General features: G+C 48.1%; 2 protein-coding genes across 3 annotated transcripts in view; both read left to right on the forward strand.

The window, feature by feature from the left end:
• Positions 1-4,537, forward strand: part of LOC105547390 (arf-GAP with GTPase, ANK repeat and PH domain-containing protein 5-like) — a 21,089-nt gene extending 16,552 nt beyond the window's left edge. The window contains 4 exon segments of the mRNA XM_011990977.1: positions 1,986-2,080; positions 2,592-3,576; positions 3,578-3,939; positions 3,942-4,537. Of these exon segments, the coding sequence (XP_011846367.1) occupies positions 1,986-2,080; positions 2,592-3,576; positions 3,578-3,939; positions 3,942-4,216 (1,717 nt within the window). The 3' untranslated portion in view covers positions 4,217-4,537.
• Positions 4,538-11,430: 6,893 nt separating this feature from the next.
• LOC105547345 (protein FAM25A-like) overlaps positions 11,431-16,293 on the forward strand; it is a 7,109-nt gene continuing 2,246 nt past the window's right edge. The window contains exons 1-3 of one of the 2 annotated variants that reach the window (XM_011990889.1): positions 11,431-11,539; positions 13,579-13,641; positions 15,002-15,131. In XM_011990889.1, coding sequence (XP_011846279.1) covers positions 11,467-11,539; positions 13,579-13,641; positions 15,002-15,131 — 266 coding nt within the window. In that variant the 5' untranslated portion in view covers positions 11,431-11,466. Of the gene's footprint in view, positions 11,540-13,578; positions 13,642-15,001; positions 15,196-16,293 lie in introns of those variants that run through there. The other variant, XM_011990890.1, reaches the window with a different exon arrangement.

A 16,293-nucleotide genomic window follows, 5' to 3' on the forward strand; every position in this document is an offset into this window, starting at 1 on the left:
GTATTCTTTAATACTAAATCAAAACTTCACAAGTGCTAGTTTCTTAAATTAGTTACAGTGGCATTTTCCATATTAATAAATTTATTCCATCAGTACTCATTGATCTTTCTTCACAGTAAATGGATCTTTCGCCCCATACTTGCATTTATAATATGCATTAGTTACTTGGAATATATTGGTTTATGTTTTATTGTGTCAAAAATCGCTTTTAGTTTAACCACCAATCTTACTTTAAAATGCCTTTAAGTATTGAAAAGCTGTCAAGCCTACAGTAGAAGGAACAAGTTTTTCAAAGTCCTCAGGAAAGCTTAAATTTCATCATTGGGAACAAATATTTATTTTCTTGAAGTGAGAACGTCTCACTTCATTTATTTTTGAGAATGATAGTTGTACTTTTTTTTTAGACCGAGTCTCACTCTGTCACTTGGCTGGAGTGCGTTGGCATGATCTCAGCTCAAGCAATCTTATCACCTCAGACTCCTATGTAGCTGGGACCACAAATGTGTGGCACCACGCCAGGCTAATTTTCTTGTATTTTTGGTAGAGACAGGGTTTCGTTATGTTGCCTAGGCTGGTCTTCTTGAGGTCTGAAGGAGCTCAAGCCATCTGCCTGCTTTGGCCTCCCAAAGTGCTGGGATTTTACAGGCGGGAGCCACTGCGCTGATCCGGTTGTAATTTTAAATAAAAACAATGTTCTGTGAAAAAAGTGATTTTTCAGTTCACAATTAAATCACGAATTCTAAAAAACAAAGTGCTTCTTGTTAACTTTCCACTTATTCAGAATATTAAAGAGACATGTCAAGGTTTAATAACATTAATTTTTACTGCTTCCTCAAAGACATTCTTAAGTAATTCAGGCTATGTTTTTTAACTGTAGGGGTCAGTAAAGAATAGAATGACTACTGATGTAATTGGTACCACTGCCTTGATTTATGCTGAAAAACTAGCAGTTTTACCCACTTTTGCTTTTATACAATCATGGCAAGTGTCAATGAAAAAGCAGGCAATGACTTTGTATTACTTTTACAAATTTTTAAAATTTTTAATCAGCTTTCTCAGGTTTAATTAATATGATTCAGAACAGTGTTGGCCAGGCACAGTCGCTCGGGCCTGTAATCACACCACTTTGGAAGGCCGAGGTGAGCAGATAACCTGAGGTCAGGAGTTCAATACCAGCCTGGACAACATGGTGAAACCACATCTCTACTAAAAATATACAATTTAGCCAGGCATGGTAGCGGGCACCTGTAATCCCTGCTACTCGGGAGGCTGAGGTAGGAGAATCACTTGAACCCGGGAGGCGAAGGTTGCCATGAGCCGAGATCGCGCCATTTCACTCCAGCCTGGGCAACAAGAGTGAAACTTGGTCTCACAAAAAAAAAAAAAAAACAGTTTTGACCTCTTAGGCCTTCTGGAAAGGGTCTTGGGGATCCCGAGAGGTCCACAGAGCACATTTGGAGAACCACTGGTTTATCACACAGACAAAATGCATTAGTTTTTACAAAGTTTAAAGTTCATCAAAGACTAGCCTCTTAAAAAGGCAGATGAGTTTTTAATTCAAACAACAGAAAATACATAAATACATCATGAGAGTATACTACAGAGAATTAAAGAAAAAGGAAGCTAGGAAATCTGAATCACGTTTACATTTGTTAAAGTTCATCACTACTGCTTTGTAAAACATTCTTGTGTTTCAGTGTGTGGTTAGAAGAGTGAAAATATATTTGGTTTATTGCCATCGCCTGTTAGGGAGAGTCAATACTTACAGGCACTTCTGACTGGTTATCATATAAAAGACTTCACAGTACAGGACATGATGTGCTGAGGAAGAAGAAGTCAGGAAACCCTCTGCAAGTCAGGATCCAGAAGAATTCGTAAAAACTGCTTTGGTAAACACCAAAGCACACAGGAGGCATTATTTTATAAACAAATGTTATACTAAGATATTAACAGTTTTTGAAGTAATGCACATTCTTATTTTATAGAGATGCAGATGGATCTTTGAGCATATTTGATGAACAGTTATACTCATTTATGTTAAGTGGCACTTTTATTGCGGTTGTATTTTCATCATACACTTGTATCTGTTTCATGCTGAAATCAAAGGCATCTGTTTTAAAATCTTCCCTATTTCATGTTGCATTTAGACATCTTAAGTGTTGTAAAAAGAATGTGCTGGAATAAGAACTGATCTGCAGTTCTATTTAGTTAGTGAGCTAGTATGAGTAAATATATTATCCAAATAACAGAAAATGTATCTTTTTTTTTTTTTTAAACAGAGTCTCTCTCTGTAGCCCAGGCTGGAGTAATATAATGCAACCTCAGCTCACTGCAGGCTCTGCTTCCCAGATCCCTGTTCAAGCAATTCTCCTGCCTCAACCTCCCAAGTAGCTGGGATTACAGGAATGTGCCACCGTGCCCAGCTAATTTTTTTTTCTTTTCTTTTTTTTAGTAAAGACAGGGTTTCACCATGTTGGCCAGGATGGTCTTGAACTCCTGACCTCGTGATCCACCCACCTCGGCCTCCCAAAGTGCTAGAATTACAGGTGTGAGCCACTGTGCCTGGCCCATAAAATGTATCTTTCTAAAAGGTAATTGTGAGCTGTCTATAGGACCCTGCAAGTCATTACCCAATTCTCAAAGCCATTCTTCCTTCTGTTCCACACAGGTTTCCACCATGCACATTACCCAAACAAGAAGTGGAGGTGGGAGTTTAAGTAACTATTCCTCCTCCATTCCATCGACTCCCAGCACCAGCCAGGAGGACCTTCAGATCAATGTTCCTCCCACTGCCAACACACCCATGCCCGTTCGCAAGCAGTCCAAGCGCTGGTCCAAGCTGTTTACATCTGAGAAAGGGAGTCACCCAGACAAACAGAAGAAAGCCCCAGAGAGCCATGCTGACACCATCGGGAGTGGCAGAGCCATCCCCATTAAACAGGGCATGCTCTTAAAGCTAAGTGGGAAATGGCTGAAGAAATGGAAAAAGAAATATGTCACCCTCTGTGACAATGGCATGCTCACCTATTATTCAAGCTTAGGTGATTACATGAAGAATATTCACAAAAAAGAGATTGACCTTCAGACATCTACCATCGAAGTCCCAGGAAAGAGGCCACCCCTAGCCACATTGGCCTGTGCGCCCATTTCCAGCTCTAAAAGCAATGGCCTATCCAAAGACATGAACAGTCTACCTATCTCAGCCAATTCAGACACCGGGCTGGGTGACTCTGTATGCTCCAGCCCCAGTATCTCCAGCACCACCAACCCCAAGCTCAACCCACCCCCCTCTCTTCATGCCAACAAAAACAAACACCGAAGGAAGAAAAGCACCAACAACTTGAAAGACGATGGCCTGTCCAGCACTGCTGAAGAACAAGAAGAAAACTTTATCATTGTGTCCCTCACTGGCCAAACGTGGCACTTTGAAGCCATGACGTATGAGGAGCGGGATGCCTGGGTCCAAACCATCGAGAGCCAGATCCCGGCCAGCCTGCAGTCATGCGAGAGCAGCAAAAGCAAGTTCCGGCTGATGAGCCAGAGGGAGGCCATGGCCCTGCAGTCCATCCGAAACGTGTGGGAACTCCCACTGTGTGCACTGTGAGACCCAGAATCCTAACTGGGCGAGTTTGAACTTGGGAGTCCTCATGTGTATTGAATGCTCAGGGATCCACCGTAATCTTGGCACCCACCTTTCCCGAGTCCGATCTCTGGACCTAGATGACTGGCCAGTTGAGCTCATGAAGGTTATGTCATATATTGGCAATGACCTAGCCAACAGCGTCTGGCAAGAGAGCAGCCAGGGGCAGAGAAAACCATCAGTAGATTCCACAAGGGAAAAGAAGGAATGGTGGATCTGTGCCAAATATGAACAGAAGCTCTTCCTGGCCCCACTACCCTACACGGAGCTGTCCCTGGGCCAGCACCTGCTGCAGGCCACCCCAGTGAGGACCTGTGGACAGCCATCCTGCTGCTGGCACATGGCTCCCGGGAGGAAGTAAATGAGACCTGTGGGGAGGGAGACAGCTGCACGGCGCTCCATCTGGCCTGCCGCAAGGGGAATGTGGTCCTGGCACAGCTCCTGATCTGGTTCGAGGTGGATGTCATGACCTGAGATTCCCACGGGAACACAGCGCTGGCCTACGCCCGGCAGGCCTCCAGCCAGGAGTGCATCAACCTACTGCTGCAGTACGGCTGCCCCGACGAGCGCGTGTAGTATCTGTTTAATTTTATTTGACTGCAGTCTCGTTGGTGCAAAAACAAAATGGGGAAAATAAATAAGAATAACTCAGAAATTCAAAAGGAAATCACAAATTCAGCTAATAATTGCATTTTCAGTACATTTTGTAAACTAAGCAAATACACAAAAAGTTGATTTTTCTGACTATAAGAGGTATTTTATGTCCTTTTGCTTAGTGTGTGTGTTAGTTTCAGGCCCTCCTGGGCCACATTGCCCGAGTCACACAGGCTTCTGTATTATGTATTTAGATAAGATGTGTGAAAATATATTAGAAAAAAGTTCATAAATATGCGTTGATTTTTGTACACATGGCACCTCTTTTTTTTTTTTTTTTTTTTGATCGTATTTCACTCTGTTGCCCAGGCTGGAGTGCAGTGGCACGATCTCGGCTCATTGAAAGCTCCACCTCCCAGATTCACGCCATTCTCCTGCCTCAGCCTCTCAAGTAGCTGGGACTACAGGTGCCTGCCACCATGCCTGGCTAATTTTTTGCATTTTTAGTAGAGATGGGGTTTCACAATGTTAGCCAGGATGGTCTCGAATTCCTGACCTCATGATCTGCCTGCCTCAGCCTCCCAAAGTGCTAGGATTACAGGCGTGAGCCACCATGCCCGGCCCATGGCACCTCTCTTAATTTATAAATTGAACTAGATGTGAACTAATAAAGTGCAGCTAGTTGAGATAAGAGGGTTACAGATTGGCTGGGCGCAGTGGCTCACACCTGTAATCCCAGCACTTTGGGAGGCCAAGGCAGGCTGATCACGAGGTTAGGAGATCGAAACCATCCTGGCTAACACAATGAAACCCCATCTCTACTAAAAATGCAAAAAATTAGCAGGGCGTGGTGGTGGGCGCCTGTAGTCCCAGCTACTCAGGACGCTGAGGCAGGAGAATGATGTGAACCTGGGAGGCGGAGCTTGCAGTGAGCAGAGATCGTGCCACTGCATTCCAGCCTAGGCAACAGAGTGAGACTCCGTCTCAAAAAAAAAAAAAAAAAGAGGGTTACAGATCATTGCACATGGAAAATATTCCCAGCAGTAAACACGTCCATTAATGTGATCTACAGCTTTTAAAAAGGAGCATCTCAGAATAAGAGGGTGGTACAATTTGCTTATTAAAATTGAGAAAGGAAAGAAAAGGCACACTGGAGTATAGTAGAAAGGGAAAAGAAGGACTGTGATTTCTCATGATTGAAAACTTGATTTAGATTGCACACGGCTTTTGCTACCCAAGACCAAGTGGCTCTGGCAAGACAGGGTTGTTTTCCGAATGCCAGACCGAGGTGCCTTACGAAGGCAGCTGCTGATGGTTCCGGATGTAGAGACAGGTGATGCAGGAGGGAAAGCTGGATTGAAAAAGGGAGAGTTTTGTAGATGGGCTAAGCTCAGTGTGACTTTGAGAGAGCACAGCCAGCAGCGTCTAGTCATCATTTGGATGTGCAGGACTAGAGCATGAATCTGACGTAGAGCTGTGGAATGAAGAGCAACAGCAGCTCTTTAAATACCGAGAAAGTGTGTAGAATGAAATTGTACAAGCCAAGCATGGTCGTTTCATGCCTTTAGTCCTAGCTACTTGGGAGGCTGAGGTGGGGGAATTACTTGAGCTCAGCAGTTGAGTCCAGCCTGGGCCAGATAGTGAAACCCTGTATCTTAAGAAAAGAAAATATAAGGCCAGGTACAGTATCTCATGCCTGTAATCCCAGCACTTTGGGAGGTCAAGTTGCGAGGATTGCTGGAGTGTAGGAGTTTCAAGACCAGACTGGGAAATAAAGTGAGACCCATTTCTACCAAAAAAAATCAAGAAATTAGCTGGACATGGTGGTACATGCCTGTGGCCCCCGTTACATGGCATGGCAGGCTGAGGCAGGAAGATCACTTGAGCCCAGGAGGTGGAGGCTGCACTGACCCATGTTCATGCCACTGCACTCCAGCCTGGGCAACAGAGTGAGACCCTGTCTCAAAAACAGATGAAGTGGACAGAAAATAGGTCGGTAAGGACTATTGCCTATTTAAAGGACAAGCCCACAGAGGAGTGGCTACTAGAGTGGGAAGAGGAAAAGCAGAAGAGGATAAGAAAAGGCGAAAGAGTTGAAGACAGGTGAGGCTGTGGTCACAGTGCTGAATGCTGCTAAGCAGTGACTTGATTCAGGAACACTCACTGGATGCTGTCTCTGTACCTCTTCTAAGTGCTGGGGTAGAGGAGAGGACAGGTGGAACACAGTTCTTGCTTTTATGAGCTTATGTTCTAGGAAGTTCAAACTTAAGTATTTTTTCAGGTAGTACGAAATAGCAGGAAGAGGAAGCAGGCTGAAGGGACACAGAGTGATTGGGGGCTATTTTAGGTAGAATGATAAGGAACAGCCTCTCTAGGGAGCTGACATTGGAACAGTGACCTGACTGAAGGGACGACAGAAAGCAGTGCTGACATTATAGGTAGCAGGATGACTGCCAAGACAGACAGAAAAGCATTTAATGTGTGTTTGAGGAACAAACAGCAAGGTGACCAGCATGGTCAGAATGAAGAATGAGGGAAACCTTGAATGAGAATAAAGCAATTCCATCTTGGATGCTAATCTGCCATGTTCTGATTAATCCCACTTCCAAGAATTCATCTACGATTTCTATTTTATCTTTTTAAAAAATTTATTTTTTATTTTTTATTTTTTGAGACAGAGTCTCACTCTGTCTCCCAGGTTGGACTGCAGTGGCACAATCACAACTCACTGCAAACTCCACCTCCCAGGTTCAAGCAATTCTCCTGCCTCAGCTTCCCGAGTAACTGGGATTACAGGCGCCTGCCACCATGCCTGGCTAATTTTTGTATTTTTAGTAGAGACAAGGTTTTACTATATTGGCCAGGCTGGTCTTGAACTCCTGACCTCAGGTGATCCACCCACCTCGGCCTCCCAAAGTGCTGGGATTACAGGCATGAGCCACTGTGCCTGGCAGTACACATCCCTACTGAAGCACGCATTACCCTTTCCCTATGCTATATAAGCCCTGGTCAGGAAGGTGGGGGTAATGGTGCAGGGATCCACCATCTTGTCTTGGTGTCATCCCTGATTTGGTTCCTGTTCATAAATGCCTATTAAATGTATGTTTCTGAGAAACTTCGTTTGTCAGCCTCTTTCTTTGGTATCTCAGTTTCCTTGACCTTTGCAGGTAGGTTTATATAAACCTGCTCACCAGAGAACAGGCAGTTTCTCAAAAAATTAAAAATAGAATTACCAAATGATCCAGCAATATCACTTCTGGATATATAGCCAAAATAATTGAAAGCAAGGTCTCATACAAATATTTGTACACTAATATTTATAGCAGTGGTATTCACACTCATCAAAAGATGGATGCAGCCTAATTGTCCATAGGCAGATGAATTGATAAAATGTGGTATATACATACAATAAAATATTCTTCAGCCTTTAAAAGGAAGGAAATTCTAACACATGCTGTAACATGGATGAACATCAAGGACATTATGGTAAGTGAAATAAGCCAGTTACAAAAAGACAAATACTGTGTTCTTTCACTTATGTGAAGCATCTAGACTGAGTAAGCAAACTAATAGAAACAAAGTGGAACAGGGGTTGCCAGGGACATGGGGAAGGGAGAAAATGGGAAGTTACTTAGCGGATATAGAGTTTTGGTTTTGTCAGATGAAAAAGTTCTGGAGATCGGTTGCATGGCAATGTGAATGTATATTACCCAACCCAAGGGTCCTCCTTGACCTCTGTTCCAACTGTATACTTAGAAGTGATTAAGTTAGTAAATTTTGTATATATTTTACCACAATTCAGAATAGAATAATAATAATAATAATTATTATTATTATTATTTGAGATCCCTCACTCTGTTGCCCAGGCTGGAGTGCAATAGCGCCATCTCAGATCACTGCAACCTCCGCCTTCTCGGTTCAAGCAATTCTACTGCCTCAGCGTCCCGAGTAGCTGGGATTACAGGCATGTACCCCCACGCCCAGCTAATTTTGTATTTTATTTTAGTAGACATGAGGTTTCTCCATGTTAGTCAGGCTGGTCTCCTGACCTCAGGTGATCCACCCACCTTGGCCTCCCAAAGTGCTGGGATTACAGGCCCTTTCCTCAAGTACCCATTTGAATATGTCCTCTGGCTTCCCCCAGGAGCCTGACTGATACCCACAGGTGGGTGGATGCTGGCGTGCTGCCGGGCCCCTGTTCCTCTGGTGACTGGCCAGCCAAGTCTCCGGGAGTCTCGTTAGCGGGGGCAGGCGGTGGGCTCAGCACAAACTGTGAGCTCAAATCCACAGAACAAAAGTGGGAGAAGACACCAGCAGGATGGACTGCCACAAAACTCTCGGCATTCGTGACGTCTGTCCTTTAAATCACACAAGGCATCATCAGGCTTCAGACATGAGACAGCCTAAGTATTTAAGTACTTCAGATAAACAAATTGTTTTTCAGAATTGGTAATTGCTAAGTTGGCAAATTGCTATTTGAAACACTGGCTCTCCTTGACTCAGTGATTCAGCCAGCTAGTCCCTTGCCAAGCTAGTTTGTTGGGCAAATTCCACCTTGAGAATTTATCTGCTCCTGTCAAAGCCAGATTCTCCCTGCCTGAGGCTGGACTTGACCTTCTGACTCAGGATATGCTGACTGGGGTCCCTGGGTCCAAGGGAAGCCCCCTTGGGCCCACTGTGGGCTGGACCTCTTTCATGATGGGGTGGGGGGGCAGGCCCCACCTAATTCACCCTTGACCTCATCCAGGCAGGTGAAGTTCCCTGCAGGAGTCACCTGAGCCCAGCCCCTCAGACCAGGATCCATCATGGTTAGGAGGATTTGGGGCTATCTCAGGTTCTTTGGCTACAAAGGGGTCCCACTCTTAGGGGTCTGCCCTCTATGGGACACAGATGGCTTGCTGGGGTCCATGGGCTGGGCTGGGTGGACGGGGATCTGGTCACAGCAGCAGCAGCTGGAAGGCCAATGGGAGGGCACCAGGGCCTGGGGCCCATGTCTGGTCCTGGGCCTCCCCAGGCCTCTTGTCTTCTCCCCCGCGGGCATTTGGGATCTGTGTCTGGACCCAGCCTTGCCCTGGAGGTCTAGGGCCGTGGTGTGTTGTCATTAGAATCGCAGTGCTCACACCAAGGCAGTGCATTGAATTAGCAGGGCAGGGTCTCATGGGCAGGGACCATGTGGAGGGGGTGGGAAGGGCAATTGTCCCCAGAGGCTGCGGTGGGCCTGACTCTGGGCCGGGCAGTGGGCCAGGGTCTGCTGTGTGGCTGAGCTCTGACCACAGGCTGTCTGGGGCTGGTGAGCTCCTGAGAGAGGGGACTGGTGCAGAGTACCCTAGGGTGGGAGCTCACGAGGAGGGGTCTGTGGGGTGTGGAAACCATTCTAGAGCAGGCAGATGACACTTGTCAGGGGAACAGGCATAGAAAGGACCCCTGTGGGGGTGGGGGACACACAGCCTCAGAAGGAACAGGGAAGGGGCTTTGACAGGCCCGGGGAGCATCCCTGAGGTTTCCTAGCACAATTCCCACCAGCCATGTCCCAGGGGTCCCCCTGCCCCCAACCCTCTGCAGTGCCAGGCCAATGCCCTGGGCAAAATATCCTGGACTCTGGCTGTTACAAAGGAGGACAGGGTCATCTGGACCCGCCCGAGCTCCAGGCCCCCCACTTTCACAGCCCCGTCTGGGTCCAGAAGTTGATACGTATATCAATGAAAAATGTGCAGGAATCATATGATTGTTCCCTTTCATAAAGAGGGCCCCTCTAAATTGTTTAAGTCCCGATTCACCCCTGCCCAAAGGAGACAGCAATGGCATATGTGGGGCCGTGGCCTTGAGACCCAGAGGTCCTACTGCCCACGATACCCACTGCCCACCCTAGGGGGACTGGCCGTAGCCCTGGAGCCCCCAAACACCATGCAGGCATGCAAGAGGGTCTCAGCTCCCGAGTCCCAGGCTGGGAGGGCCCACAGTCCAGTAAACTATTCAAGCTCCGCCACACTCAGGAGAGCAGCTCCGGGAGCCTGCACTGGGGAGAGAGCCTCAGACCCCTGCCCTGGGCCTGCACCCCAGAAGTGGGAGCATGGGAACACCTCTCCTTGGCTCCCGGCCAGCGGAAGTGACATCCCCCAGCCCTCTGGCTTCAGGCAGCCTCATGTCCCAGTCACTCCTTGGCCCACCCCTCCAGTTGGTCAGAGCTCACTGCCCAAGGGCACCTCCCAGCACCTCAGTGATGAGTGGAGGGAACAGGTGTTTACCAGGAGCTGGCATGCTTTGTCTCAGGGACAATTAGTGACATGGCCAGGAAGGCACGCTATCCCCATTTTACAGATGAGGAAACAGAGGCTCAGGTTGGGCTGGTGACTAAGGGAAGCAGCATGTGGCAGGTGGCTTGAGGCATCTCTGTCCATCATGAGTGACTAGGGAGCAGCCCTGCCACTCCTCATGCGATGTGCCAGGAGCCAGGGAAGCTGCTTTCTCAGGGATTCTAATTAGGACTAGAAGCATCTCCCTGAGTGGTGGTGGAGGCCTCTGTCTACTCCTCCAGGACTGCCAGGGGATAGGAGGGCACCGCTGACGTCACAGAGCCTCTAGGGTGAGTGAGCATCAGCTGAGCAGCACCAGGTGACTACGTTTCTCCTCAGTGCTTTCCCCCCCTCTGCCTTGGGCAAGGCACCACCCTGAACGCCCCACCTATCCCGTGGAGGCTGCAAACTGCTCTGCAGAGCCAGGGTCTCCAGGAATGGGGAGGACAGTCACCCTCACTCCACTGGTGTTCATGACCCAGAGCACTGCCCAGGTCTCCAGGCCCATAGAACCCCCAAACCCCCCACTGGGCCATACTGGAGACATTGAGCAGCAGGCTTAGAATCCTAGGCCTTGTCTCCAGGTACATATCCATGCCCACAGACTTGGGAAGCTTTGGTCTCGGGGGGCTGGCACTCACGCCCCCTGCCTCAAGGAAGAGGCATGTCCAGATCTCTCCTGTCCAGCCTCAGCCCTGCTCCCTGCCCCTATCCTTCACAGGGTCCCTAGGACGGGGTTACAGACGTCTCGTGCTGTCAGGGGATGCTGCTACCCCAGTGCCAGGGTGGTTCCACCCAGCCCCTTCCTGCTGCCGCCCTCTCTGACTCACCTATCCAGCCTCCTACTGGGCTGGGGCCAGGGCATGTTGTATAACAAGCTATAAAAGCATGTTGGGCCAGTCCTCAGCATCCTAATTGGCCACTGTCTGCTGCCACACGATGCTGGGAGGCCTGGGGAAGCTGGCTGCTGAGGGCCTGGCCCACCGCACCGAGAAGGCCACCGAGGGAGCCAGTGAGGACCTGGGGCTCCTTTCTACCTGGGCTGGGGGGATCTGGGGCAGACTGGGTCTGTTGGAGGCGGATCTTAGTAGGCAGGTGAGGACCTTGGGGGAGGCCTTGGTCCCTCAGGAACCCTGGCCTGCAGCCCAACCAGGACAGCACGGAGTTGAGGGGTGCAGAGCTGGGGAGGTCTCCTGGGGACAGGGCATGGGTCCTGGTGCTGGGTGAACACTGGCAGCTTGGACCCTTCCCTCTGGAAATCTGGGGAACCTTTCTTGTCAAAACAGCCTATTCTGAATAACCTATGCAGGAAAAGGAAGATGGATTTTTATTTTTACCATAACTTTAAAGCTTCAAAGATTTCTTAACAAGTCACCAAGTCTGATCTGTTCAAAGTCAAAAAGGACATTTTCAATGTCATCCAAGTTCCCTACAGCATGTTTATTTTTATTTGTATTTGTATTTGAGATGGAGTCTTGCTCTGTCCGCCAGACTGGAGTGTAGTGGTACGATCTTGGCTCACTGTAAACTTTGCCTCGTGGGTTCAAATGATTCTTGTGCCTCAGCCTCCTGAGTGGCTGGGATTACAGGCACCCACCACCATGTCCGGCTAATTTTTGTATTTTTAGCAGAGATGGGGTTTCGCCATGTTGGCCAGGCTGGTCTCAAACTCCTGACCTCACGTGATCCGTTCCTCTTGGCCTCCCAAAGTGCTGGGATTACAGGCATGAGCCACCGCACCCGGTCCCGAAGTGTATTTTGTATGTGGAGGTCAGCAGCTGTGTGTGGGGAGGCCCAGCCAGGCACCACCCGTGGGTCGTGTGAAAAACAGTCTTGCCTGAGTTTGTGTCCTCTTTCTAAATGGCAGCAGATGCGTATTTTGTTTTTGACTCTGCAGCTGGTGTGGACCACCTGCTTTAACCTTTCACTAGCCTCTGAGTTTCTGTGATTCCTGTTGGGAGAAAAGCTGAGTGTTGGGAGAGAAACTGAGGCAGGGCTTGCATGTCTGCTAGACTTGCTGGCTCCTGGCTTCCAGCACTCCCATTATCTCAAGTAGCCATACGTTTCTCGTTCACTTGATACATCTTTTCCTTTCAACCCCCACATCCTCACCACCTGTTTCCTTGCTAGATCACCAATAAATAGGTGGGCTCCCAGAGCTCGGGGCCTGTGCAGCCTCCACACGTGCGATGGCCCTCTCGTCCAATTTCTCTCTCAAACTGTCTTTTTCTCATTCCTTTGTCTCCGTGGGACTTTGTCGCCCCCACAACCTGGTGTTGGGTCTCATCATCCCAACAAATTCCCATTCTAAAGATGAGGGAACCCAGAGGTGGAAGGTAGAGTTAGAGTAAGAACCATTTCTTCTGACTCCAAAATTTTTCAGTTCTAACACGCTACCATCCACACTTTAAAAACCCTGAAGTAGGCAGAGAATTCCCTCTTGTTGGAGGAATTGCTTTGAGAGATGTGGTTTTACTGGATGAGGCTTTGGAAATTGACCCAAGGCAGGCACCAGCACATCCTGAAAGGAGTGTGACCTCGCACACAGGCCCAGCCTGGGCTTCATGTCTCAGCTGGCAAGATGGTCTGCTCATTGCCATTCCAGGCCGGGCAGGGCCAAGGGGTTTCAAGGACCCATGCCCTCATGGGGCTCACTGAGCTCGTCTTCCGGCAGCCAGGGCCCAGCATCTCCTACTGAAACCTGCTGTGGACGAAGGTCCTTCTTGTGAGCCAGTCTGTCCTGGCTGGGGGTGGCATCCCAGAGCCCCACCGTGGATGTCCAGGGATCTATAGGTCCATTGTGAGGATAAGCCAGCACTGAGTCCTCACCCTGGACTTGGGGGGCATGGGTCTGCTCTGAGCCTTCACACTGGATTGGGAGGGCAGTGGGCCTGCTCTGAACTCTCACCCTGGACTCAAGGGCAGCGGGCCTGCTCTGAGACCTCTCCCTGGACTGGGAAGGCAGTGGACCTGATCTGAGCCCTCACCCTGGACTGGCAGGGCAGCAGGCCTGCTCTGAGACCTCACTCTGGACTTGTCTCCTCTGTTCAGTTCATGCCGTGGAGGAAGTGGTGAAGGAGGTGGTGGGACATGCCAAGGAGACTGGAGAGAAAGGTACAGCCGGCTGAGGTCGGGCAGGGAAGGAGGGAGGGAGGAAGGGAAGTTAGGTGCTGGGCCAGTCTTCAGAGCCTCTCAGCTGGCAGTTATCTATGCTCATCGGAGGCCACAGAGCGTACTGCGTTAGGGCACAGTCTAGATGGTTCTCTCTGTGGAATGATAAGAAGACAAAGTCACAAAAGACTCTGTGACAGCACACTGGGACAAAACATTTAACACGGCCAGGTGTGGCGGCGGCTCACTCCTGTAATCCCAGCACTTTGGGAGGCCAAGGCGGGCGGATCACGAGGTCAGGAGATTGAGACCATCCTGGCTAACGTGGTGAAACCCCGTCTCTGCTAAAAATACAAAAATCAACTGGGCATGGTGACACATGCCTATAATCCCAGCTACTCAGGAGTCAGAGGCAGGAGAATCCCTTGAACTTGGGAGGCGGAGGTTGCAGTGAGCTGAGATTGTGCCAGTGCACTCCAGCCTGGGTGACAGGGCAAGACTCTGTCTCAAAAACAAAAACAAACCATAAACTGAGTGACTTAGAAACAACAGAAATTCATTTCTCACACTCCTGGAGGATGGGAAGTGCAAGGTCAAGGCAATGGCAGATTTGGCATCTGGTGAGGGCATCTTCCTGGTTCGTGGATGGGCCTTGCTGTGTCCTCACATTGTGGAAGGAGCTAGCTCTCTGTGGTCTTTTTTACGTGGGGTGCTAATTTCAACTTCCCAAAGGCCCCAAAGACCCCACCTCTTAATACCATCACATTAGGACTGAGGATTTCAACATAGGAGTTTTGAGGGAGAAGACATCATAAACATTTAGACATAGTAATAACATAAGAGACTTTGGCCTAATCTTGGAGAGGGGAGAATCTTTAGAACTATGACAAAAAAACCCAGTAGCCATAAGGGAAATATTAAATAAATTCGACAGTCCAAAACTTCGAAATTTTCTGTAGCCAAAAAAAAACAAAACAAAACAACAACAACAAACTATAAACCAAGCCAAAAGAAAAATCACAAACTGATGAAAAAATATTTGTAATACAAATGATAATCCAATATAACAACCCAATATAAAAATGGCCAAAAGACATAAGCAGGCATTTTCCAGAAAAAAGGACAAGCAGGCAATGTACCCACGAGTAGATGCTCAGTCTCACTCACAGTTGAAGAAATACAAGTTGTTGGGGAAATTAAAACCAAATTCAAATTCATTCTGCCAGGAGTCCTGCTGCCCTTGGTCCCATTGGGCGACTCCAGGGACTAATCCATTAAGATGGCCACATCCCACAGGCCACTCAAGGGGACACAAGTTCAGCGGGTGGATCGCTAGGACATTCTTCCTCTTTCTTTCCAACAGCCATTGCCGAAGCCGTAAAGAAAGCCCAAGAGTCAGCGGACAAAAAGATGAAGGAAGTCACTGAGACAGTGACCAACACAGTCACAAATGCCATCACCCATGCAGCAGAGAGTCTGGGCAAACTTGGACAGTGAGTGCACCTGCTACCACGGCCCACCCTTCCCGAGTCCCAATAAAAAGCCATGAAATCTGTACTTCGAGCCCTGGATTTATTCCCATTTGGAGGAAAACACTAGGCAAAGTGTTTTCTTATTGATATAAAATATTTTACATATTTATGGAGTACATTTGAGTATTTATTACATGCACAGAATGTGTGGTGATCAGTTGGTGTTTAGGGTGCCCATCACCTTGAATTTTTGGTATTACTATGTGTTGGGTACATTTCAAGTCTCCTCTTCTAGCTACTTTGTTTTCTTGTTTTTGTTTTTGTTTTGAGACAGAGTCTTGCTCTGTCACCCAGGCTGGAGGGCAGTGGCGTGATCTCTGTTCACTGCAACCTCTGCCTCCCAGGTTCAAGCAATTCTCCTGCCTCAGTCTCCCGAGTAGCTAGGAATACAAGCGCAGGCCACGACACCTGGCTAGTTTTTTATTTTTTAGTTTTTGTATTTTTAGTAGAAACGGGGTTTCACCAAGCTATCCAGGCTAGTCTCAAACTCCTGACCTCAAGTAATCAGCCTGCCTGGGCCTCCAAAAATGCTGGGATTATAGGCATGGGATACTGCACCTAGCCTTCTAGCTGCTTTGAAATATACAATACATTGCTGCTAACTATAGTCACCCTGGGTGAAGTATTTTTCAACAGAAACCCTTTGCATGTCCCCCTTGTCTCCTCTGCTGAGGCGGACACTGGCATTGGGGCCCCTGCTGCTGGCTGGATAGGTCCCCATGGTTAATCAGATGCTTCTCTCTCACGCTAAGATCTTTCATGTCAGGAAGGGGCTCTTCTGGATGAATAGTGTCTGTGCTACATTTCCTAAAAAACTGTTTCCCCAGAAACTATACATAGCTTTCAGGCACCTCAGTACTTCAAGAACACAGTAAAGGAGGACCCTCATTTGTTTTGCATGTTTTTGGGATTTTTCTTGAGATGTTGTTGCAGGACTCAGGGCAGATAAGCAGTTTTATGAAGAATTTAACAAGGCAGGTCCCCAACTGAGCTGCTTCCTGTTCTCACAGAGATCAGATAAGCATTTCTGCTGGACAGTTACAGAATCCGGTTAAGGAAAGACTGAGTCACTGCTCAGTCATCCTAGAAGCCGCTGTTTTTCTTCTCTTTTTTTTTTTTTTTT

This window comes from Mandrillus leucophaeus, unplaced genomic scaffold, assembly GCF_000951045.1.
Source record: "Mandrillus leucophaeus isolate KB7577 unplaced genomic scaffold, Mleu.le_1.0 Scaffold388, whole genome shotgun sequence".
Lineage (NCBI taxonomy): Eukaryota > Metazoa > Chordata > Mammalia > Primates > Cercopithecidae > Mandrillus > Mandrillus leucophaeus.